Raw genomic sequence first — 25,762 nt, 5'->3', positions numbered from 1 at the left:
TATTTCTCCTAATAATTTAGTAAACAATGCAGCAAGATAGTTCAAACAGACCTATATTAGGTTCAATATTTGATGATAGTGGACTCAATTATTTTTCCATTATTGAAGTCATTACAAGATACCGGTCCTGACAAGTTCTTTCTCCCAAACCAGTTACTGAAATAATGCCTTCGATCATTCAAATAAAATTCCATTTTTACTGTTCTTTTATATGAGAATCAAGCTCTAATGATTTTTCCTACCTATTTCTAATCACATCCATTACATGAAGTCCTACATGTACAAACAGTATTTGACTTTGACGGACTTATTGACTGACATACAGTATTTCACAGTAATTTCCTAAAATATCTTAATATACTAAAAACTGAATATATTACATTATTCAGCCTTAAAATGATGCAATTCCTAAATAGATGTTTATTTTTCTAGTTATTTGTATGCAATTGGACTCGGACAGAAAGACTGACAAAACTATCATGTATAAACACACAATATATATATATATATATATATATATATATATATATATATATATATATTATATATATATATCTATATATATATATATATATATATATATATATATATATATATATATGTGTGTGTGTGTGTGTGTGTACGTGTGCGTGTGTGTTTTTACTGTAGCTATACATTACAAATTTATACTAAGTGGTCAGCTAACAGGATGGAAACACGTCCCTTCCGATTATGAGTACAGAGGATATGATAAGAACTTGTTTAACAGAGACGAAATCATCTTTTGAGCTGCCTTCATGAAAAAAAGCATGAATTCCCTCCGTTCCAATCTCTGAATAGGTATGGATAGACCAGTGGTCAGGATGGTGTACATACAGTATATTAAGATGCAATTTCCATTGGGTGTAAGCTATTTCTAGGGTAGAGTGAATTCAATAACGGTTGTTTTACAACATAATATTTGAAAAACTGAAAACTTCGTGTTTCAAATAGGTTATGAATATCATCACATATACATATATACATACATACATACTGACATACATGTCTGTGTGTACACATAACCGCACATCTAATATGCATAACACATAACAGCTTCATCTGACCGAACTACTTCTATATATTTGTATAAACAGCACTTTCAACTTTAATCGTTAAAGTCTATACAGTAGAGACTTTATGGCATGGCTAATGCACACACACACACACACACCTCATCTGCAAACTCCGCAATGTGTTTGTGGAAACTTGGAGTGTAATAGACCAAGGACTCCTTAAACTCACAATTGGTGAGCGTCAACACAAAAGGACTCCTCATTCGCCATTACCAACGAGACAAATGCATCGATGTACTGTACTTATTTTAAATTCAATTCTCGCTTTATAGGGCAGCCAGTGTGAATCGATTAGTATAGGGGTGATCCTTTCTCTAGGTGGGACACCTTTTATCCATCATGCTCCTATGTTTATTTTGTTTTGTAATTTCTTAAGTTGCACTTTTGGTAAATTGTAGTTGTCAATCCAGGTAATAACACAGTTTATCACCAGTTTCTTTACGGAATTTTCGTCCAGGTACTTCTTTTTATAAACGCAATATTTCTTAGATGATACAGGGGCGTAGGAGCGTTTTCCTGTTGGGGGGGGGGGGCTAAAGTTCGAAATGACACTGAAGGCGGAGCCACAGGCGCGAAGGCATAGGAGGGAGTGGGGGGGAGGGGGGTGACTGGGAGTCTCCCCAGAAAAAATTTGATGAGGAAACACCCTCAGATGCGATTTCCTGGCATCTGACAGCATATTGTATCAAAAACAAAATCATATTTTTGGAAGACTTTTATGTGACCAATTCCAATTTTTTACACAATAACAATCATAAAATACCAATAGGCCTATATATATATATATATATATATATATATATATATATATATACACACATATATATGTATATATATATATATATAATACCAATAGGCCTATATGTATATATATATTTCCTATATATATATATATATATATATATATATATATATATATAATACCAATAGGCCTATATATATATATATATATATATATATATATATATATATATATATAAATATATACCGATAGGCCTGCTTGGTGAATTTACCAAAAATATACTGACGATGTTGATTCTTTGCTACAAACTCATTCGCAATATCGATCAAGTCAAGGCTATCGGTTTTTCCCAATGACAATGAAGTATCATGCAGTGATTCAATATTACTCAATGAAAAAAAACATGAAGCATCAGACCTTGTGAGAAGAGAATACAGTAAATTTGATTCTTTCATTTGTTTACTTCGTGAATCTAGATTAATGAAAACATTAGGTAAATCAAATCATTCTACAAGTTTCAACTTTCTTTCCAATATGGCTGTTGTGTTGTACAACATATATCAAAATAACTGAATTTAGTTATATATATATACATATATATATATATATATATATATATATATATATATATATAAATATATATATATATATATATATATATATAGAATAATTGTTAGTAAGCAAAATTAAGAACAAGCATATTTCTTATATAAACATACATATTTGAAAGTCATGCCTGAGACCAGAAAATATACATATGAAAAGTGTATGAATAATGTATAATTACTACATCATATGCTCTGAAATTATATAAAAGTATACATATTTAAAAAGGATTATGAAGAAATTATATATATATATATATATATATATATATATATATATATATATATATATATATGTATTCATGCATGTGTTTATATATGCGATATTCGTCAAGTACATGTGTTCGCGTGTGTCATGTTTTCAATTTATTAGTGCGTATCAATGATGTAGTTTGTTACTATAATAGTGTTTGGTAATGATGGATAGATTAACATATGTTTGCACGGTATACACTGTGGGTCAAACATTATAAGTGGCTTGATTCCCAATATTGGGGCTGCTCTCTGTAAAACTAAGCGAGTGACGAGTGACGGGACTGTGAAACTATGATGCTGGGTACTAACATGATACTTCCGTGGCTGGGAGGGTGAGACTGTACAAGAGCTGTTGCCAGAGATGAAATGCATTTACAAAATGTAAATCTGAATGTTTAAAAGCATATTTTCAGCAAAAAAAAAAAGGGGGGGGGGGCTATACCCCCCCAGCCCCCCTGCTCCTACGCCCCTGATATATATATATATATATATATATATATATATATATATATATATATACATATTTCCTGTCGCGCTCAGGGGAGAGAGAGTAGTTGAATTCTGGTGAAGGGGTGTACCCCCTAGAGATACACTCGGAAACCACACTCTTCCATAAATTGCCGAACCAGTGTGTTGTAGTCAGGAAAGGGGGAGGGGTGGAAAAGGGTGAATCTGTGTGTGCATATCATTAAATATTTAGACGTAATTTTTGACAACTGGAGTACACTAGTTTTTACTAATTTTGTGACTGAAACGACGGATTACAATCGCCTACTGTTTCGGGGTCAATGACCTTCGATGTCAAGATACCAGAAAACTTCAAATCAATCAATCAATCACCTTCTGTCATGACAAAGGGTATTCAGCAAACTAATCAATCACCTACCATCATTACAAAAGGGTATTTTGCAAACTAATCAACGATCTATTGTCATGACAAAGGGTATTCTGCAAACTAATCAATCACCTATCGTCATGACAAAGGGTAGTCCGCAAACTAATCAATCACCTGCTGTCATGACAAAGGGTATTCTGCAAACTAATCAATTGCCTACCATCATTTTAAAGGGTATTTCGCAAACTGATTAATTGCCTACCATCATTTTAAAGGGTATTTCGCAAACTAATCAATTGCCTACCATCATTACAAAGGGTAGTCCGCAAACTAATCATTCACCTACCGTCATGACAAAGGGTAGTCCGCAAACTAATCAATTGCCTACCATCATTTTAAAGGGTATTTCGCAAACTAATTAATTGCCTACCATCATTTTAAAGGGTATTTCGCAAACTAATTAATTGCCTACCATCATTTTAAAGGGTATTTTGCAAACTAATCAATCACCTACCATCATAACAAAGGGTAGTCTGCAAGCTAATCAATTGCCTACCATCATTTTAAAGGGTATTTCGCAAACTAATCAATTGCCTACCATCAGTTTAAAAGGTATTTCGCAAACTAATCAATCACCTACCGTCATAACAAAGGGTAGTCTGCAAGCTAATCAATCACCTACCGTCATGACAAAGGGTAGTCCGAAAGCTAGTCCCATGACGCAGGTGATGCAATGGCACAGAAATTTCCGACCGCCTGTCCTCCAATTGGAAGGTAGAAGATCCGAAATGCTGATGACTACAGTCGAAGCCAGCATGAAAGTGTTGTCCATGGCTGCTTTACACACACCCAAGTAAGGAATAGTTCCCCCCAACTGAGGCACGGACAGCTTGGTGAGGGCGAAGGAAGACATGAAGAAGTAGCCGGGGTCTGTGTTGGAGTAGAAGAAGAGGATGAACATTATGTTTTAAATGTTTAAAATATTTATTTGAAATCATTTTCTGGAGTGTTATTATTATTATTATTATTATTATTATTATTATTATTATTATTATTATTATTATTATCAGCTAAACTACAACCCTAGTTGGAAAAGCAGGATGCCATAAGCTCAAGGACTCCAACAGAGACAAATAGTTAGGTTTAGAAAGGTTTATAGGCCGCTCATGAATAGCAGAGGCAAGGGACAGTGACATTGCCCTATCAAGCATATGATTAGCGCTTAAGCCCCCCACTCCACCCAAGCTAGGGCCAAGGAGGGCCAGGCAATGGCTGCTGATGATTCAGCAGAGAGACCAATAGGCTCCCCCCTCCATAGCTCACAAGGATAGTGAGGTTGGAGTGACCAAAAGAACTAACGAGTTTGAGCGGGACTCGACCCCCTGTCTGGCAATCACCAGGCGAGGACGCTGCCACCAGGCCACCACATCCCTAAAGGGCTATTTTTCCCTGTTGGAGCCCTTGGGCTTATAGCAACCTGATTTTCCAACTAGGGTAGTAACTTAGCTAATAATAATAATAATAATAATAATAATAATAATAATAATAATTCCACAGGATTGCAGTTGACTAACTTTTGTCTATGTTCCCTTGACTATCCAGACGTCCATGGTACGGAGTCAGAGCTATTAACACCATGAGGGAGATTGGAGATCACAGCTGAATACACATTAAGCTTTATCTGAAATTTAAGTAAAAGCTGGGTTTACGATAAAGCTTAATATGAAATAAAAAGAGGCTGGGTTTACAATAATAAAAATAATAGCAGCAGTAGTAACAAAAATGATAATGTTATCTACGATTCTAGAATTGTGGGAATAATTCTGATTTATTTTCTTTTTCTTAGATTTAGTTTAAAGGTTTACATTGTTGATAGATGCAGAGGCAAGGGGTAAGAAGTTTTGGAAAGAAGTGAAGAGAGTAAGGAAGGCTGGCTCAAGAATTGAAGAGACAGTGAAAGATGGAAATGGAAGGTTGTTAAAAGGAGAGGAGGCAAGGAAAAGATGGGCGGAATATTTTGAAAGTTTACTGAATGCTGAGGATAATAGGGAGGCAGATATAATTGCTGTTGCAGGTGTTGAGGTGCCAGTGATGGGAGATGAGAATGAGAGAGAGATTACAATAGATGAAGTGAGGAGAGCACTAGATGAAACGAGAGTAGGAAAAGCGTCTGGTATGGATGGTGTGAGAGCTGAGAGGTTGAAGGAAGGGGGTGTGACTGTACTTGAATGGTTGGTGAGATTGTTTAATATGTGTTTTGTGTTGTCAATGGTACCAGTAGATTGGGTTTGTGCATGTATTGCACCACTATATAAGGGTAAGGGAGATGTGCATGAGTGTTGTAATTCAAGAGGTATTAGTTTGTTGAGTGTAGTTGGAAAAGTGTATGGTAGAGTAATGATTAATAGGATCAAGGATAAAACAGAGAATGCAATCTTAGAAATACAGGGTGGCTTTAGAAGAGGTAGGGGTTGTATGAATCAGATTTTTACAGTAAGGCAGATATGCGAGAAATATTTAGCAAAAGGTAAGGAGGTGTATGTTGCGTTTATGGATCTGGAGAAAGCGTATGATAGAGTTGATAGGGAAGCAATGTGGAATGTGATGAGGTTATATGGAGTTGGTGGAAGGTTGTTGCAAGCAATGAAAAGTTTCTACAAAGGTAGTAAAGCATGTGTCAGGATAGGAAATGAAGTGAGTGATTGGTTTCCGGTGAGAGTGGGGCTGAGACAGGGATGTGTGATGTCACTGTGGTTGTTTAACTTGTATGTTGATGGAGTGGTGAGAGAGGTGAATGCTCGAGTGCTTGGACGAGGATTAAAACTGGTAGACGAGAATGACCATGAATGGGAGGTAAATCAGTTGTTGTTTGTGGATGATACTGTACTGGTTGCAGACACAGAAGAGAAGCTTGGCCGATTAGTGACAGAATTTGGAAGAGTGTGGAGAGAAGGAAGTTGAGAGTTAATGTGGGTAAGAGTAAGGTTATGAGATGTACGAGAAGGGAAGGTGGTGCAAGGTTGAATGTCATGTTGAATGGAGAGTTACTTGAGGAAGTGGATCAGTTTAAGTACTAGGGGTCTGTTGTTGCAGCAAATGGTGGAGTGGAAGCAGATGTACGTCAGAGAGTGAATGAAGGTTGCAAAGTGTTGGGGGCAGTTAAGGGAGTAGTAAAAAATAGAGGGTTGGGCATGAATGTAAAAAGAGTTCTATATGAGAAAGTGATTGTACCAACTATGATGTATGGATCGGAGTTGTGGGGAATGAAAGTGACGGAGAGACAGAAATTGAATGTGTTTGAGAGGAAGTGTCTAAGGAGTATGGCTGGTGTATCTCGAGTAGATAGGGTTAGGAACGAAGTGGTGAGAGTGAGAACGGGTGTAAGAAATGAGTTAGCAGCTAGAGTGGATATGAATGTGTTGAGGTGGTTTGGCCATGTTGAGAGAATGGACAATGGCTGTCTGCTATAGAAGGTGATGAATGCAAGAGTTGATGGGAGAAGTACAAGAGGAAGGCCAAGGTTTGGGTGGATGGATGGAGTGAAGGAAGCTCTAGGAAGCAAGAGAGCGTGCTAAAAATAGGAATGAATGGCGAGCGATTGTGACGCAGTTCCGGTAGGCCCTGCTGCTGCCTCCGATGCCTTAGATGACCACGGAGGTAGCAGCAGTAGGGGATTCAGCATTATGAAGCTTCATCTGTGGTGGATAATGTGGGAGGGTGGGCTGTGGCACCCTAGCAGTACCAGCTGAACTCGGTTGAGTCCCTTGTTAGGCTGGAGGAACGTAGAGAGTAGAGGTCCCCTTTTTTGTTTTGTTTCATTTGTTGATGTCGGCTACCCCCCAAAATTGGGGAAGTGCCTTGGTATATGTATGTATGTATTATTACTTGCTAAGCTACAACCCTAGTTGCAAAAGCAGGAAGCTATAATCCCATCGTACCCAAAAGGGTAAATAGCCCAGTGATGAAAAGAAAATAAGGAAACATACAATAGTGTGCCAGAGTTTACCCTCAACCCAGAGAACTCTAATCCAGACCAGTGGAAGACCATGGTACAAAGGATAGGGCACAACCCAAGACTTAAGAACAATGGTTTGATTTTGGAGTGTCATAGAAGATCTGCTTACTATGGCTAAAAAGACTAGGCCTCTCTCCATCAAGATAGGACCAGGGAGAGCTAGGCAATGGCTGCTGACGATCCATAGCCCACAAGGATAGTGAGATTGCAGTGGCCAAAGGAACTAATAAGTTTGAGCGGGACTCGAACCCCAGTCTGGCGATCACCAGGCAAGGGTGTTACCAACAAGCCACTTCAATCCTATTTATGAAAGATTTATCCTAATGTTGTCACTGTTATTAAAAATTGTTCATTACTTTTCTTGCTGTTTATTTATTTCCTTATTTCCTTTCCTCACTGGGCTTTTTTTTAACCCCGTTTGAGCCCTTGGGGTTAAGGAATCCTGCTTTTCCAACTAGGGTTGTAGCTTAGCTAATGATAATAATAATGATAATAATAATAATAATGATAATAATAATAATAATAATAATAATAATAACTGCCTACCCACCCTATCTCTGAAGCTCTTATAACTAGCTCGAGCAATCAAGAGTCCAATCGTTGTTCCCAAAGTCCACGCCACCTGATAAAGAAGAGTTAACGTATTAAATGTATTGAATGGATTATGATAGATTATTTATCATTAGCAATGAAGTTGGTAGTACATGAATGCAATTTTTTGAAACGACAACAACAACGACATAAAGATGATTAAATCAATAATAAAGAACAAGTGTCTAAGTGTTTGGCTATATATATATATATATATATATATATATATATATATATATATATATAAATATATATATATATATATATATATATATATATATATATATATATATATATATATAGATAGATAGATATATATATATATATATATATATATATATATATATATATATATATATATATATATATATATATATATATATATATATATATATATATACAGTATATATATATGTATATATAAATCATTTCTTTTCATTTATACTCAGCTTTCCCCATCCCTCAGGTAGGGAAGAGGGAAAGTAGTCATACCCTGGTGAGGTGTGTGTGTGTGTGTGCCTGTGCATATCTATCTAAATATATAGCCGTTATTTTTTAAGGTTCGCGTACACTAGTATATATAAGGATTTACTGATGAAGGTTTGAAATAATCGTTTGCCAATTTGATTTTTCTGCTCATAGAACTTCCTTAGTATTACAAGAGTTACCTCACCTACCCCAGAGCGTCCATCCACATGCCTGGCTCGCCAAAGTCGTCAAAGTCAATATGCAAGACCATATTGAGCCCTATTCTGCTGTTTTCCAGCGGGAGACCAATGAGCATCATGGCAAACAGATACACGAAGGTAATGACCTTGGAGGTCACGCTGGTTCCCCAAGGGTCTCCCAACGTCAGGAAGAAGAGGAGACCCAACCACAAGAATATGAGGCTGATGCTTAGTTCCAAGCTGAGGACATTTCCTTCCTCCACTTTGAATGCCGCCAGGACTTTCGTTCTGAGAGGAGAAGAAGAGAGAAGAGACGCGCCATCAGTACATCGTTAATATCGTTCTTTAACTAGGTCAAAAGTTTTAATGTGCCGTTGCAGATTTACGATAAGTCAAACTCTAGTATCGTTGCAGATTTGCAATAACTCAAATTCTAGTATCGTTGCAGATTTACAATAACTCAAACTCTATATCATTGCAAGTTTTACGATAAGTGAAACTCTAGTATCATTGCAGATTTACGATAAGTGAAACTCTAGTATCATTGCAGATTTACGAGAACTCAAACTCTAATCAATTGGAAAATAACTGAGAATCATTTCCATTCCACCAATATCGGTTTCATGAGTGTTTCTGATTTTACACAAATAGTAAAAATTGAAGCTGATATGGCAAAGGTACCTACCGATTTAACACCTCTTTTCAAAGCTATCTTTCATTTTGGAATATTTACTAAGTGTAAATAAAATGAACAGAAAATAGTATTCGGAGGGAATCATGACATTCAACCCTGTCGCGTTGATAGTGTCCACTTCGCAGCAGTAAGGCCGGGAGCACACTAGCGACTCTGTGGCGCCACAAAGCCTCAGCATCGTGTGGTGGGGATGTGGTCTCCCATAGGTTTCCATTGTTTTCAAAGCCACGCCACACCTGTGGCGGGGATGAGCGACAGAGAGCCACAGTGGCTAGTTTGCGCAGCAAAACTTGAAAACAATGGAAACCTATGGGAGACCACATCCCCGCCACACGATACTGTGGCTTTGTGGTGCCACAGAGTCGCTAGTGTACTCCCGGCCTAACTGACGTTGTGGAGAAAGTGCGTCCAGGGCAGTTCTGCCTGAAAGTAGTTGAAGAAGTACAAGATTGACCAGCAGAAGACGGTGGCACTGTAGAGCATCAAGATGGAACAGGCGGCTACCATGCCTACGCCGATGCCTGGAAGGGGATTCATTTAGTTTTTATGTGATTGTTTTATATACAGTCTATACGGCCTCCTGGCTAGTACAGTGGTAACGTGTTTGGCTAGCATTCGCACGGCAGCAGATCGAGCCCCGCCCGGGACCGTAAGTTTAAGCTGTTTACTGGGGAGGCTACTGCTGTGGTAGGGCACCACAGTGGGGTGTTGGGCTTGCCCGGCTGACGTTCTGGTGAGTATTTATTCTGATGGAACTGGAACTGAAACCAGACACCTTTACCATTTTAATATTTATACAGTATATATCATCATCATCTCCTACGCCTATTGATGCAAAGGACCTCAAAAATAAAGAATAATACAAGGACATCCCGAAATATACATGGAAATCTCTTCTCTTTCCATGACTGACTAAATCTATAGAGGATTCATTGGATAGATGCATGAAAGGATAGCCAGTTCCTAGCCTATGTATATCATCATCAGCCGTTGGTAGTACACTATAGGACAAAGTCTTCGGACATGTCCTTCCAATCCCGTCTGTTTATGGTCTTTCTATGTCAGTCTGTATATACAATCTTTTTTAGCTCGTTAATTCATCGTCTTCTCTTAATTTCCCTGCTTCGTTTGTAATCTCTAGGGACCCATTCTGCCAGATATATTTCCTCCTCAAAACAAAGTTCCTTTTTCTCTCCATCTTCCAGAGTCCAACTACTTGATCCTTGCAACTGAGCCAGTACTTTATCCTATAATGTAGCCTTGTACCTCTACATCAAAGGATATTTCCTCCTCAAAACAAAGTTCCTTTTTCTCTCCATCTTCCATAGTCCAACTACTTGATCCTTGCAACTGAGCCAGTACCTTATCCTATAATGTAGCCTTGTACCTCTATATCAAAGGATATTTCCTCCTCAAAACAAAGTTCCTTTTTCTCTCCATCTTCCAGAGTCCAACTACTTGATCCTTGCAACTGAGCCAGTACTTTATCCTATAATGTAGCCTTGTACCTCTACATCAAAGGATATTTCCTCCTCAAAACAAAGTTCCTTTTTCTCTCCATCTTCCATAGTCCAACTACTTGATCCTTGCAACTGAGCCAGTACTTTATCCTATAATGTAGCCTTGTACCTCTACATCAAAGGATATTTCCTCCTCAAAACAAAGTTCCTTTTTCTCTCCATCTTCCAGAGTCCAACTACTTGATCCTTGCAACTGAGCCAGTACCTTATCCTATAATTTAGCCTTGTACCTCTACATCAAAGGATATTTCCTCCTCAAAACAAAGTTCCATTTTCTCTCCATCTTCCAGAGTCCAACTACTTGATCCTTGCAACTGAGCCAGTACTTTATCCTATAATGTAGCCTTATACCTCTACATCAAAGAATATTTCCTCCTCAAAAAAAAATTCCTTTTCTCTCCATCTTCCAGAGTCCAACTACTTGATCCTTGCAACTGAGCCAGTACTTTATCCTATAATTTAGCCTTGTACCTCTACATCAAAGGATATTTCCTCCTCAAAAACAAAGTTCCTTTTTCTCTCCATCTTCCAGAGTCCAACTACTTGATCCTTGCAACTGAGCCAGTACTTTATCCTATAATGTAGCCTTGTACCTCTACATCAAAGGATATTTCCTCCTCAAAACAAAGTTCCTTTTTCTCTCCATCTTCCAGAGTCCAACTACTTGATCCTTGCAACTGAGCCAGTACTTTATCCTATAATGTAGCCTTGTACCTCTACATCAAAGGATATTTCCTCCTCAAAACAAAGTTCCTTTTTCTGTCCATCTTCCAGAGTCCAACTACTTGATCCTTGCAACTGAGCCAGTACTTTATCCTATAATGTAGGCTTGTACCTCTACATCAAAGGATATTTCCTCCTCAAAACAAAGTTCCTTTTTTCTCTCCATCTTCCAGAGTCCAACTACTTGATCCTTGCAACTGAGCCAGTACCTTATCCTATAATGTAGCCTTGTACCTCTATATCAAAGGATATTTCCTCCTCAAACAAAGTTCCTTTTTCTCTCCATCTTCCAGAGTCCAACTACTTGATCCTTGCAACTGAGCCAGTACTTTATCCTATAATGTAGCCTTGTACCTCTACATCAAAGGATATTTCCTCCTCAAAAACAAAGTTCCTTTTTCTCTCCATCTTCCAGAGTCCAACTACTTGATCCTTGCAACTGAGCTAGTACTTTATCCTATAATGTAGCCTTGTAACTCTACTTCAAAGGATATTTCCTCCTCAATGCAAAGTTCCTTTTTCTCTCCATCTTCCAGAGTCCAACTACTTGATCCTTGCAACTGAGCCAGTACTTTATCCTATAATGTAGCCTTGTACCTCTACATCAAAGGATATTTCCTCCTCAAAAACAAAGTTCCTTTTTCTCTCCATCTTCCAGAGTCCAACTACTTGATCCTTGCAACTGAGCCAGTACTTTATCCTATAATGTAGCCTTGTACCTCTACATCAAAGAATATTTCCTCCTCAAAACAAAGTTCCTTTTTCTCTCCATCTTCCAGAGTCCAACTACTTGATCCTTGCAACTGAGCCAGTACTTTATCCTATAATGTAGCCTTGTACCTCTACATCAAAGGATATTTCCTCCTCAAAACAAAGTTCCTTTTTCTGTCCATCTTCCAGAGTCCAACTACTTGATCCTTGCAACTGAGCCAGTACTTTATCCTATAATGTAGCCTTGTACCTCTACATCAAAAGATATTTCCTCCTCAAAACAAAGTTCCTTTTTCTCTCCATCTTCCAGAGTCCAACTACTTGATCCTTGCAACTGAGCCAGTACCTTATCCTATAATGTAGCCTTGTACCTCTACATCAAAGGATATTTCCTCCTCAAAACAAAGTTCCTTTTTCTGTCCATCTTCCAGAGTCCAACTACTTGATCCTTGCAACTGAGCCAGTACCTTATCCTATAATGTAGCCTTGTACCTCTACATCAAAGGATATTTCCTCCTCAAAAAACAAAGTTCCTTTTCTCTCCATCTTCCAGAGTCCAACTACTTGATCCTTGCAACTGAGCCAGTACTTTATCCTATAATTAGCCTTGTACCTCTACATCAAAGGATATTTCCTCCTCAAAAACAAAGTTCCTTTTTCTCTCCATCTTCCAGAGTCCAACTACTTGATCCTTGCAACTGAGCCAGTACTTTATCCTATAATGTAGCCTTGTACCTCTACATCAAAGGATATTTCCTCCTCAAAACAAAGTTCCTTTTTCTGTCCATCTTCCAGAGTCCAACTACTTGATCCTTGCAACTGAGCCAGTACTTTATCCTATAATGTAGCCTTGTACCTCTACATCAAAGGATATTTCCTCCTCAAAACAAAGTTCCTTTTTCTGTCCATCTTCCAGAGTCCAACTACTTGATCCTTGCAACTGAGCCAGTACTTTATCCTATAATGTAGGCTTGTACCTCTACATCAAAGGATATTTCCTCCTCAAAACAAAGTTCCTTTTTCTCTCCATCTTCCAGAGTCCAACTACTTGATCCTTGCAACTGAGCCAGTACCTTATCCTATAATGTAGCCTTGTACCTCTACATCAAAGGATATTTCCTCCTCAAAACAAAGTTCCTTTTTCTCTCATCTTCCAGAGTCCAACTACTTGATCCTTGCAACTGAGCCAGTACTTTATCCTATAATGTAGCCTTGTACCTCTACATCAAAGGATATTTCCTCCTCAAAAACAAAGTTCCTTTTTCTCTCCATCTTCCAGAGTCCAACTACTTGATCCTTGCAACTGAGCTAGTACTTTATCCTATAATGTAGCCTTGTAACTCTACTTCAAAGGATATTTCCTCCTCAATGCAAAGTTCCTTTTTCTCTCCATCTTCCAGAGTCCAACTACTTGATCCTTGCAACTGAGCCAGTACTTTATCCTATAATGTAGCCTTGTACCTCTACATCAAAGGATATTTCCTCCTCAAAACAAAGTTCCTTTTTCTCTCCATCTTCCAGAGTCCAACTACTTGATCCTTGCAACTGAGCCAGTACTTTATCCTATAATGTAGCCTTGTACCTCTACATCAAAGGATATTTCCTCCTCAAAACAAAGTTCCTTTTTCTCTCATCTTCCAGAGTCCAACTACTTGATCCTTGCAACTGAGCCAGTACTTTATCCTATAATGTAGCCTTGTACCTCTACATCAAAGGATATTTCCTCCTCAAAACAAAGTTCCTTTTTCTCTCCATCTTCCAGAGTCCAACTAGTTGATCCTTGCAACTGAGCCAGTACTTTATCCTATAATGTAGCCTTGTACCTCTACATCAAAGGATATTTCCTCCTCAAAACAAAGTTCCTTTTTCTCTCCATCTTCCAGAGTCCAACTACTTGATCCTTGCAACTGAGCCAGTACTTTATCCTATAATGTAGCCTTGTACCTCTACATCAAAGGATATTTCCTCCTCAAAACAAAGTTCCTTTTTCTCTCCATCTTCCAGAGTCCAACTACTTGATCCTTGCAACTGAGCCAGTACTTTATCCTATAATGTAGCCTTGTACCTCTACATCAAAGGATATTTCCTCCTCAAAACAAAGTTCCTTTTTCTGTCCATCTTCCAGAGTCCAACTACTTGATCCTTGCAACTGAGCCAGTACTTTATCCTATAATGTAGCCTTGTACCTCTACATCAAAGGATATTTCCTCCTCAAAACAAAGTTCCTTTTTCTGTCCATCTTCCAGAGTCCAACTACTTGATCCTTGCAACTGAGCCAGTACTTTATCCTATAATGTAGCCTTGTACCTCTACATCAAAGGATATTTCCTCCTCAAAACAAAGTTCCTTTTTCTGTCCATCTTCCAGAGTCCAACTACTTGATCCTTGCAACTGAGCCAGTACCTTATCCTATAATGTAGCCTTGTACCTCTACATCAAAGGATATTTCCTCCTCAAAACAAAGTTCCTTTTTCTCTCCATCTTCCAGAGTCCAACTACTTGATCCTTGCAACTGAGCCAGTACTTTATCCTATAATGTAGCTTGTACCTCTACATCAAAGGATATTTCCTCCTCAAAAAAGTTCCTTTTTCTCTCCATCTTCCAGAGTCCAACTACTTGATCCTTGCAACTGAGCCAGTACCTTATCCTATAATGTAGCCTTGTACCTCTACATCAAAGGATATTTCCTCCTCAAAACAAAGTTCCTTTTTCTCTCCATCTTCCAGAGTCCAACTACTTGATCCTTGCAACTGAGCCAGTACTTTATCCTATAATGTAGCCTTGTACCTCTACATCAAAGGATATTTCCTCCTCAAAACAAAGTTCCTTTTTCTCTCCATCTTCCAGAGTCCAACTACTTGATCCTTGCAACTGAGCCAGTACTTTATCCTATAATGTAGCCTTGTACCTCTACATCAAAGGATATTTCCTCCTCAAAACAAAGTTCCTTTTTCTCTCCATCTTCCAGAGTCCAACTACTTGATCCTTGCAACTGAGCCAGTACCTTATCCTATAATGTAGCCTTGTACCTCTACATCAAAGGATATTTCCTCCTCAAAACAAAGTTCCTTTTTCTGTCCATCTTCCAGAGTCCAACTACTTGATCCTTGCAACTGAGCCAGTACCTTATCCTATAATGTAGCCTTGTACCTCTACATCAAAGGATATTTCCTCCTCAAAACAAAGTTCCTTTTTCTCTCCATCTTCCAGAGTCCAACTACTTGATCCTTGCAACTGAGCCAGTACTTTATCCTATAATGTAGCCTTGTACCTCTACATCAAAGGATATTTCCTCCTCAAAACAAAGTTCCTTTTTCTCTCCATCTTCCAGAGTCCAACTACTTGATCCTTGCAACTGAGCCAGTACTTTATCCTATAATGTAGCCTTGTACCTCTACATCAAAGGATATTTCCTCCTCAAAACAAAGTTCCTTTTTCTGTCCATCTTCCAGAGTCCAACTACTTGATCCTTGCAACTGAGCCAGTACCTTATCCTATAATGAAGCCTTGTACCTCTACATCAAAGGATATTTCCTCCTCAAAACAAAGTTCCTTTTTCTCTCCATCTTCCAGAGTCCAACTACTTGATCCTTGCAACTGAGCCAGTACTTTATCCTATAATGTAGCCTTGTACCTCTACATCAAAGGATATTTCCTCCTCAAAACAAAGTTCCTTTTTCTCTCCATCTTCCAGAGTCCAACTACTTGATCCTTGCAACTGAGCCAGTACTTTATCCTATAATGTAGCCTTGTACCTCTACATCAAAGGATATTTCCTCCTCAAAACAAAGTTCCTTTTTCTCTCCATCTTCCAGAGTCCAACTACTTGATCCTTGCAACTGAGCCAGTACTTTATCCTATAATGTAGCCTTGTACCTCTACATCAAAGGATATTTCCTCCTCAAAACAAAGTTCCTTTTTCTCTCCATCTTCCAGAGTCCAACTACTTGATCCTTGCAACTGAGCCAGTACTTTATCCTATAATGTAGCCTTGTACCTCTACATCAAAGGATATTTCCTCCTAAAACAAAGTTCCTTTTTCTCTCCATCTTCCAGAGTCCAACTACTTGATCCTTGCAACTGAGCCAGTACCTTATCCTATAATGTAGCCTTGTACCTCTACATCAAAGGATATTTCCTCCTCAAAACAAAGTTCCTTTTTCTCTCCATCTTCCAGAGTCCAACTACTTGATCCTTGCAACTGAGCCAGTACCTTATCCTATAATGTAGCCTTGTACCTCTACATCAAAGGATATTTCCTCCTCAAAACAAAGTTCCTTTTTCTCTCCATCTTCCAGAGTCCAACTACTTGATCCTTGCAACTGAGCCAGTACTTTATCCTATAATGTAGCCTTGTACCTCTACTTCAAAGGATATTTCCTCCTCAAAACAAAGTTCCTTTTTCTCTCCATCTTCCAGAGTCCAACTACTTGATCCTTGCAACTGAGCCAGTACTTTATCCTATAATGTAGCCTTGTACCTCTACATCAAAGGATATTTCCTCCTCAAAACAAAGTTCCTTTTTCTCTCCATCTTCCAGAGTCCAACTACTTGATCCTTGCAACTGAGCCAGTACTTTATCCTATAATGTAGCCTTGTACCTCTACATCAAAGGATATTTCCTCCTCAAAACAAAGTTCCTTTTTCTCTCCATCTTCCAGAGTCCAACTAGTTGATCCTTGCAACTGAGCCAGTACTTTATCCTATAATGTAGCCTTGTACCTCTACATCAAAGGATATTTCCTCCTCAAAACAAAGTTCCTTTTTCTCTCCATCTTCCAGACTCCAACTACTTGATCCTTGCAACTGAGCCAGTACCTTATCCTATAATATAGCCTTGTACCTCTACATCAAAGGATATTTCCTCCTCAAAAATAAAGTTCCCTTTTCTCTCCATCTTCCAGAATCCAACTACTTGATCCTTGCAACTGAGCCATTACTTTATCCTATAATGTAGCCTTGTACCTCTACATCAAAGGATATTTCCTCCTCAAAACAAAGTTCCTTTTTCTGTCCATATTCCAGAGTCCAACTACTTGATCCTTGCAACTGAGCCAGTACTTTATCCTATAATGTAGCCTTGTACCTCTACATCAAAGGATATTTCCTCCTCAAAACAAAGTTCCTTTTTCTGTCCATCTTCCAGAGTCCAACTACTTGATCCTTGCAACTGAGCCAGTACTTTATCCTATAATGTAGGCTTGTACCTCTACATCAAAGGATATTTCCTCCTCAAAACAAAGTTCCTTTTTCTGTCCATCTTCCAGAGTCCAACTACTTGATCCTTGCAACTGAGCCAGTACCTTATCCTATAATGTAGCCTTGTACCTCTACATCAAAGGATATTTCCTCCTCAAAACAAAGTTCCTTTTTCTCTCCATCTTCCAGAGTCCAACTACTTGATTCTTGCAACTGAGCCAGTACCTTATCCTATAATGTAGTCTTGTCCCTCTATATCAAAGGATATTTCCTCCTCAAAACCAAGTTCCTTTTTCTCTCCATCTTCCAGAGTCCATCTACTTGATCCTTGCAACTGAGCCAGTACCTTATCCTATAATGTAGCCTTGTACCTCTACATCAAAGGATATTTCCTCCTCAAAACAAAGTTCCTTTTTCTCTCCATCTTCCAGAGTCCAACTACTTGATCCTTGCAACTCAGCCAGTACTTTATCCTATAATGTAGCCTTGTACCTCTACATCAAAGGATATTTCCTCCTCAAAACAAAGTTCCTTTTTCTCTCCATCTTCCAGAGTCCAACTACTTGATCCTTGCAACTGAGCCAGTACCTTATCCTATAATGTAGCCTTGTACCTCTACATCAAAGAATATTTCCTCCTCAAAACAAAGTTCCTTTTTCTCTCCATCTTCCAGAGTCCAACTACTTGATCCTTGCAACTGAGCCAGTACCTTATCCTATAATGTAGCCTTGTACCTCTACATCAAAGAATATTTCCTCCTCAAAACAAAGTTCCTTTTTCTGTCCATCTTCCATAGTCCAACTACTTGATCCTTGCAACTGAGCCAGTACCTTATCCTATAATGTAGCCTTGTACCTCTACATCAAAGGATATTTCCTCCTCAAAACAAAGTTACTTTTTCTCTCCATCTTCCAGAGTCCAACTACTTGATCCTTGCAACTGAGCCAGTACTTTATCCTATAATGTAGCCTTGTACCTCTACATCAAAGGATATTTCCTCCTCAAAACAAAGTTCCTTTTTCTGTCCATCTTCCAGAGTCCAACTACTTGATCCTTGCAACTGAGCCAGTACCTTATCCTATATTGAAGCCTTGTACCTCTACATCAAAGGATATTTCCTCCTAAAAAAAAAAAAAGTTCCTTTTTCTCTCCATCTTCCAGAGTTCAACTACTTGATCATTGCAACTGAGCCAGTACTTTATCCTATAATGTAGCCTTGTACCTCTACATCAAAGGATATTTCCTCCTCAAAACAAAGTTCCTTTTTCTGTCCATCTTCCCGAGTCCAACTACTTGATCCTTGCAACTGAGCCAGTACCTTATCTTATAATGTAGCCTTGTACCGCTACATCAAAGAATATTTCCTCCTCAAAACAAAGTTCCTTTTTCTCTCCCTCTTCCATAGTCCAAATACTTGATCCTTGCAACTGAGCCAGTACCTTATCCTATAATTTAGCCTTGTACTTCTACATCAAAGGATATTTCCTCCTCAAAACAAAGTTCCTTTTTCTCTCCATCTTCCAGAGTACAACTACTTGATCCTTGCAACTGAGCCAGTACCTTATCCTATAATGTAGCCTTGTACCTCTACATCAAAGAATATTTCCTCCTCAAAACAAAGTTCCCTTTTCTCTCCCTCTTCCATAGTCCAACTACTTGATCCTTGCAACTGAGCCAGTACTTTATCCTATAATGTAGCCTTGTACCTCTACATCAAAGGCTATTTCCTCCTCAAAACAAAGTTCCTTTTTCTGTCCATCTTCCAGAGTCCAACTACTTGATCCTTGCAACTAAGCCAGTACCTTATCCTATAATGTAGCCTTGTACCTCTACATCAAAGGATATTTCCTCCTCAAAACAAAGTTCCTTTTTCTGTCCATCTTCCAGAGTCCAACTACTTGATCCTTGCAACTGAGCCAGTACTTTATCCTATAATGTAGGCTTGTACCTCTACATCAAAGTATATATCCTTCTCAAAACAAAGTTCCTTTTTCTCTCCATCTTCCAGAGTCCACCTACTTGATCCTTTCAACTGAGCCAGTACCTTATCCTATAATGTAGCCTTGTACCTCTACATCAAAGGATATTTCCTCCTCAAAACAAAGTTCCTTCTTCTCTCCCTCTTCCATAGTCCAACTACTTGATCCTTTCAACTGAGCCAGTACCTTATCCTATAATGTAGCCTTGTACCTCTACATCAAAAGATATTTCCTCCTCAAAACAAAGTTCCGTTTTCTCTCCATCTTCCAGAGTCCAACTACTTGATCCTTGCAACTGAGCCAGTACTTTATCTTATAATGTAGCCTTGTACCTCTACATCAAAGGATATTTCCTCCTCAAAACAAAGTTCCTTTTTCTGTCCATCTTCCAGAGTCCAACTACTTGATTCTTCCAACTGAGCCAGTACTTTATCCTATAATGTAGCCTTGTACCTCTACATCAAAGGATATTTCCTCCTCAAAACAAAGTTCCTTTTTCTGTCCAACTTCCAGAGTCCAACTACTTGATCCTTGCAACTGAGCCAGTACCTTATCCTATAATGTAGCCTTGTTACCTCTACGTCAAAGGATATTTCCTCCTCAAAACAAAGTTCCCTTTTCTCTCCCTCTTCCATAGTCCAACTACTTGATCCTTGCAACTGAGCCAGTACTTTTTCCTTTAATGTAGCCTTGTACCTCTACATCAAAGGATATTTCCTCCTCAAAACAAAGTTCCTTTTTCTGTCCATCTTCCAGAGTCCAACTACTTGATCCTTGCAACTATGCCAGTACCTTATCCTATAATGTAGCCTTGTACCTCTACATCAAAGGATATTTCCTCCTCAAAACAAAGTTCCTTTTTCTGTCCATCTTCCAGAGTCCAACTACTTGATTCTTCCAACTGAGCCAGTACTTTATCCTATAATGTAGCCTTGTACCTCTACATCAAAGGATATTTCCTCCTCAAAACAAAGTTCCTTTTTCTGTCCATCTTCCAGAGTCCAACTACTTGATCCTTGCAACTGAGCCAGTACCTTATCCTATAATGTAGCCTTGTACCTCTACATCAAAGGATATTTCCTCCTCAAAACAAATTTCCTTTTTCTGTCCATCTTCCAGAGTCCAACTACTTGATCCTTGCAACTGAGCCAGTGCCTTATCCTATAATGTAGCCTTGTACCTCTACATCAAAGGATATTTCCTCCTCAAAATAAAGTTCCTTTTTTTCTCCATCTTCCAGAGTCCAACTACTTGATCCTTGCAACTGAGCCAGTACTTTATCCTATAATGTAGCCTTGTACCTCTACATCAAAGGATATTTCCTCCTCAAAACAAAGTTCCTTTTTCTCTCCATCTTCCCGAGTCCAACTGTTGATCCTTGCAACTGAGCCAGTACTTTATCCTATAATGTAGCCTTGTCCCTCTACATCAAAGGATATTTCCTCCTCAAAACAAAGTTCCTTTTTGTCTCCATCATCCAGAGTCCAACTAGTTGATCCTTGCAACTGAGCCAGTACTTTATCCTATAATGTAGCCTTGTACCTCTACATCAAAGGATATTTCCTCCTCAAAACAAAGTTCCTTTTTGTCTCCATCATCCAGAGTCCAACTAGTTGATCCTTGCAACTGAGCCAGTACTTTATCCTATAATGTAGCCTTGTACCTCTACATCAAAGGATATTTCCTCCTCAATGCAAAGTTCATTTTTTCTTTCCATCTTCCCTTGTCCAACTAGTTGATCCTTGCAACTGAGCCAGTTCTTTATCCTATAATGTAGCCTTGTACCTCTACATCAAAGGATATTTCCTCCTCAAAACAAAGTTTCCTTTTTCTCTCCATCTTCCCGAGTCCAACTAGTTGATCCTTGCAACTGAGCCAGTACTTTATCTTATAATGTAGCCTAGTACCTCTATATCAAAGGATATTTCCTCCTCAAAACAAAGTTCCTTATCCTCTCCATCCTCCAGAGTCCAAATACTTGATTTTTTTGGAGGCGATATTATAATCACCCTTTTTATATATATTTTTTTTTTTTTGTGGCGATATCACAACCACCATTTTTTATCCTTTTTTTTCTTTTTTTGGTGGCGATATTATAATCACCATAATTTATATTTTTTATTTACCTTTTTTGTGGCGATATCATGATCACCAATTTTTATATTTTTTTTTTTTTTGTGTGGCGATATTATAATCTCCATTTTTTAATTTTTGTTTTTTTGTGACGACATTATAATCACCATTTTTTATATTTCTTTTTTATTTATTTTTTGTGGCGATATTATAATCACCATTTTTTATATTTTTTTTTCCTTTTTTGTGGCGATATTATAATCACCATTTTTTATATTTTTAATTTTTTTTTTGTGGCGATATCATAATCACCATTTTGTATATATATATTTTTTTTCTTGGTCTCGATATTATAATCACCATTTTTTTTGGTGGCGATATTATAATCACCTTTTTTTGTTTTTGTTTTTATTTTGGTTTATATATTTTTTTTCAGAATTTTTTTTTTTTGCTGCTTCTCCTTCTGTTGCTGCTGCTCTTTTTTTTTTTTTTTTTAGATTTTTTAGGTTTTTTGGTTTTTTTACTGCTGTTCATGCTGTTTCTCATGACCCCCAGCTGTTTATATTTTCTCTTCGCTCATAACTGATTCTGTTAGCTACTAATATATGTAGCTGCTAATTACTGCCACTGCTGCTAGCTGCAGTCTCGACTATTGCTAGCTGCTGCATGCTGTTGCTTTCTGCTACTAGCTGCTGCTATTTGCTACTGCAAGCTGCTGTCGCTAGTGCTGCTGCTTGCTGCTGCTACTGCTGCTCTTGCTTGCGGCTGCTGCTGCTGATGCTTACTGCTGCTGCTGCTGCTTTTGCTAGCTACAGCTGCTGCTACCATTGGTAGCTGCTGCTGCTTTTGCTAGTTGCTGCTGCTGCTGCAGCCTGCAGCACTTGCTGCTTGCTCCTGCTGCAGCCGCTCGCTACTGCAACTGTTGCTGCTGCAAGCTGCTGCTGCTAGCACATGCTGCTTGCTGTTGCTCCTAGCTGCTGCTAGCTGCCTCTGCTAACGTCTGCTGCTAGCTGCTGCTAACTACAGCTGCGGCTGCTGCTAGCTACTGCTAACCGTTGCTTTTCCATTGCTACTGATTCTGCTACTGCTGCTAACTTTTGCTAGCTGTTACTATCTTCTGCTCCTGCTATTTGATGCTCCACAGCTGCGAGTTCCTAAAAATTTGGACTGAAGAATGCCTACCTCCAAAAGATGCAGCTTTTCTTCCCAGCAGCACGAAGCCAGACAATTAAGCCGAGCTTCTTCGGGCCAGGCAATGAAGCCAAGCCTTAAATCTAAAAAGCATGAAGCCAGACAATTAAGCCAAGCTTTATTAGACCAGGCAATTAAGCCAAGCCTTTAATCAAAGAAACATGAAACCGGACAATTAAGCCAAGCATCCTCAGAACCAGAACTGACTCTGCTCCCAGTCCTCCATCAGCAGCCATCGGATGAGCACCTCACCAGAGATGCAGCTTCCTTCCCTAGCGGAACTATCCTGGGCCAACCTATAAGGACAAGACTGCATACAAGAAGAATCCCAGCTTCATCCCTCTGCATAGCCAGTCTTCTAGATTATTCCCCCAGAACCACCCGAAGGTTGGTATCCAAAGGAATAGATCTAGATATCCGACCATTTGTACACTTGACAAAGGTCCTGTACACCCCATCAAGGTACATAGCATACTAGATTCAGCCAGGTTCCTTCCCTCTGCAAATCCTGCTGTCCTCCAGGTTATGACAAGCATCGGTCAAGCTGGATAGTTAGCCTTGCGTCCTTTAAGCTGGGGGCAGTCCATCCAAGCGTCCTTCAAGCCGAATAGTTTCAGGTGTCCTTTCTAGTGAAACTGATGTCCTGAACCTGTCCAGAATGGGTGAAGCACAAAACTTAACAAAAAGATTATTCCTTTCCAAAAAAAAAAACTAAACAGAAAAAAAAATTCCTTTCCAAATATCATCAAACAAAAATTTGATTCCCTTTTTCCTATGAATATTTTTTTTTTTTTGGTGGCGATATTATAATCACCATTTTTTATATTTTTTATTTTTTTTGGGGTGGCAATATTATAATCACCATTTTTTTTTTTTTTTGGTGGCGATATTATAATCACCATTTATTTTGTTTTTTGTTTTTTTTGGTGGCAATATTATAATCACCAATTTTTTGTTTTTTGTTTTTTTTTTTTGGGTGGCGATAGTATAATCACCATTTTTTTGTTTTTAGTTTTTTGGTGGCGATATTATAATCACCATTTTTTTGTTTTTTGTTTTTTTTTTGGTGGCGATATTAAAATCCCCAGTTTTTTTGTTTTTTGTTTTTTTTGGTGGCGATATTATAATCACCATTTTTTTGTTTTTTGTTTTTTTTTGGTGGCGATATGATAATCACAATTTTTTTGTTTTTTTTTTTTTTTTTTTGGTGGCGATATTATAATCACCATTTTTTTTTTTTTTTTTTTTTTTTTTTGTGGCGATATTATAATCCCCAGTTTTTTTGTTTTTTGTTTTTTGGGGTGGCGATATTATAATCACCATTTTTTATATTTTCTATTTTTTTTGGTGGCGATATTATAATCACCATGTTTTATATTTTTTTATTTTTTTTTTTGGTGGCGATATTATAATCACCATTTTTTTTTTTTTTTTTTTTTTTTTTTGGTGGCGATATTATAATCCCCAGTTTTTTTGTTTTTTGTTTTTTGGGGTGGCGATATTATAATCACCATTTTTTATATTTTCTATTTTTTTTGGTGGCGATATTATAATCACCATGTTTTATATTTTTTTATTTTTTTTTTTGGTGGCGATATAATCCCCAGATTTTGTCATATTTTGTGTTGCAGTTTAATTCCTCTTTAGTTTTTTTTCCAGCCCTGCCTTCTCGTCTCTTGAAGGGCGAATCTATTCAACTGGCTATCCCATATCAAATCCCCAGTCTGCTCACCAGAAATTTCTTTATGATATAATTCCTTCAACTCGGGGTGTATTTGAAAGAGACCTTCTACAAGTTGAGTAATAGCATAATTCTTATTATTTAATTCCATCTCTAGGTTCATATTTCTTTCCATCATATGTTGATACTTCTCCTTATAAATTGCAAATTCGTCTGCCACGGAAGTGAGATTCCTAATTTCTTCTTCCAGAATTTTATTCTTCTCGTCGGCCTTCATCAACGCATTGCTCGTGGCTCTCTCCTCCGAGAGGTCTCTCTTCAGTCGTCTATTCTCTGCTTTAACACCAGCAAATTCTTTCCAGAGTTTTTCCAGTTCCTCCTCAGCCATCTCCAGGTCGCACACCACGTCTTTCTTAAATAATAGTTCAGTCTTCAATTTGGTGTTCTCATCCAGAACAGTATCCAATTTAGTCCCTATTCTATAGACCTCCTCTACTGCAGCATTAATTTCACTTTCTAAAGCTGCGTTTTGACCAACGTTTTCGGTCTTCAGTCTCTTGTTTTCAGCCTTAACACTGTCCAGTTCAGCCCAAAGGGTTCGGATCTCCTTATCAGCACTTTCGATGTATTCCTCCAAGTCGCTCTTTTCCAGAAGTTTCTCGTTGGCTGTCTTGAGATCTTCTGTTACTCCTTCCAGCTTCTTCTCGAGTATCCGAATTTCCTCACGGGCATTTTCTAATTCCATTTCTACATATTCCTTGGCGAAAAGCTCATCACGAATTTGATCGTTTCGAGCTTCAGCTTTTTCTAGACTTACAAAAAGCGACTCTATATTCTTATTTGCTCTTTGTAAATCATCCATTAAAGCTAAGTTACCGATGTTATTACATACCTCCATTTCTCTTACCTGAACAAACGTCTTGGCCGAAAGCTCCTCTCGAAGTTCATCGTTTTGACTTTCAGCTTTCTCTAGACTGGCCATAAGACCCTGAATTTTCTTATTCGCTTTCATCTAAATCTGCATTTAAAGCTGATATGGCTATGTTGTCCGTAGATAACTCTATTTCTTCTTCCTCTGCTCCATGCACCTCTTCACAGATGCGTTGTAAGTCATTGGTCGTTTCCGTCTCTTGGTGTATTCTAGCGATGAAATCGTCAAACAACTGAATTCCCTCTTCTGCTCCG

General features: G+C 38.3%; 2 protein-coding genes across 2 annotated transcripts in view; one reads left to right on the top strand and one right to left on the bottom strand.

Annotated features, from left to right (window-relative positions):
• LOC137631011 (restin homolog) overlaps nt 1-9,038 on the top strand; it is an 11,053-nt gene extending 2,015 nt beyond the window's left edge. Inside the window, exon 3 of the mRNA XM_068362560.1 lies at nt 8,791-9,038. Coding sequence (XP_068218661.1) covers nt 8,791-9,038 — 248 coding nt within the window. The remainder of the gene's footprint in view (nt 1-8,790) is intronic.
• A 768-nt stretch (nt 9,039-9,806) lies between these two features.
• On the bottom strand, nt 9,807-25,559 carry LOC137631005 (flagellar attachment zone protein 1-like). Its single transcript, XM_068362546.1, has 2 exons — nt 24,629-25,559; nt 9,807-9,922 (listed from the first exon to the last, which is right to left on the bottom strand). Exons 1-2 carry the CDS (start codon nt 25,557-25,559, stop codon nt 9,807-9,809), a joined length of 1,047 nt encoding a protein of 348 aa, XP_068218647.1.
• Between the last annotated feature and the right edge of the window lie 203 nt (nt 25,560-25,762).

This window comes from Palaemon carinicauda, chromosome 3 (genome assembly GCF_036898095.1).
Source record: "Palaemon carinicauda isolate YSFRI2023 chromosome 3, ASM3689809v2, whole genome shotgun sequence".
In the NCBI taxonomy this organism is placed as follows: Eukaryota; Metazoa; Arthropoda; class Malacostraca; order Decapoda; family Palaemonidae; genus Palaemon; species Palaemon carinicauda.
This window is presented reverse-complemented; position numbering and strand designations above follow the sequence as displayed.

Coding starts and splice junctions, on each gene's coding strand:
- LOC137631005 (XM_068362546.1), bottom strand. CDS start 25,559: ATGGCCAGTCTAGAGAAAGCTGAAAGTCAAAACGATGAACTTCGAGAG. Junction 9,923..24,628: donor ATATCATAAAGAAATTTCTG/GTGAGCAGACTG, acceptor AACTACTTTCAG/GCAGAACTGCCCTGGACGCA.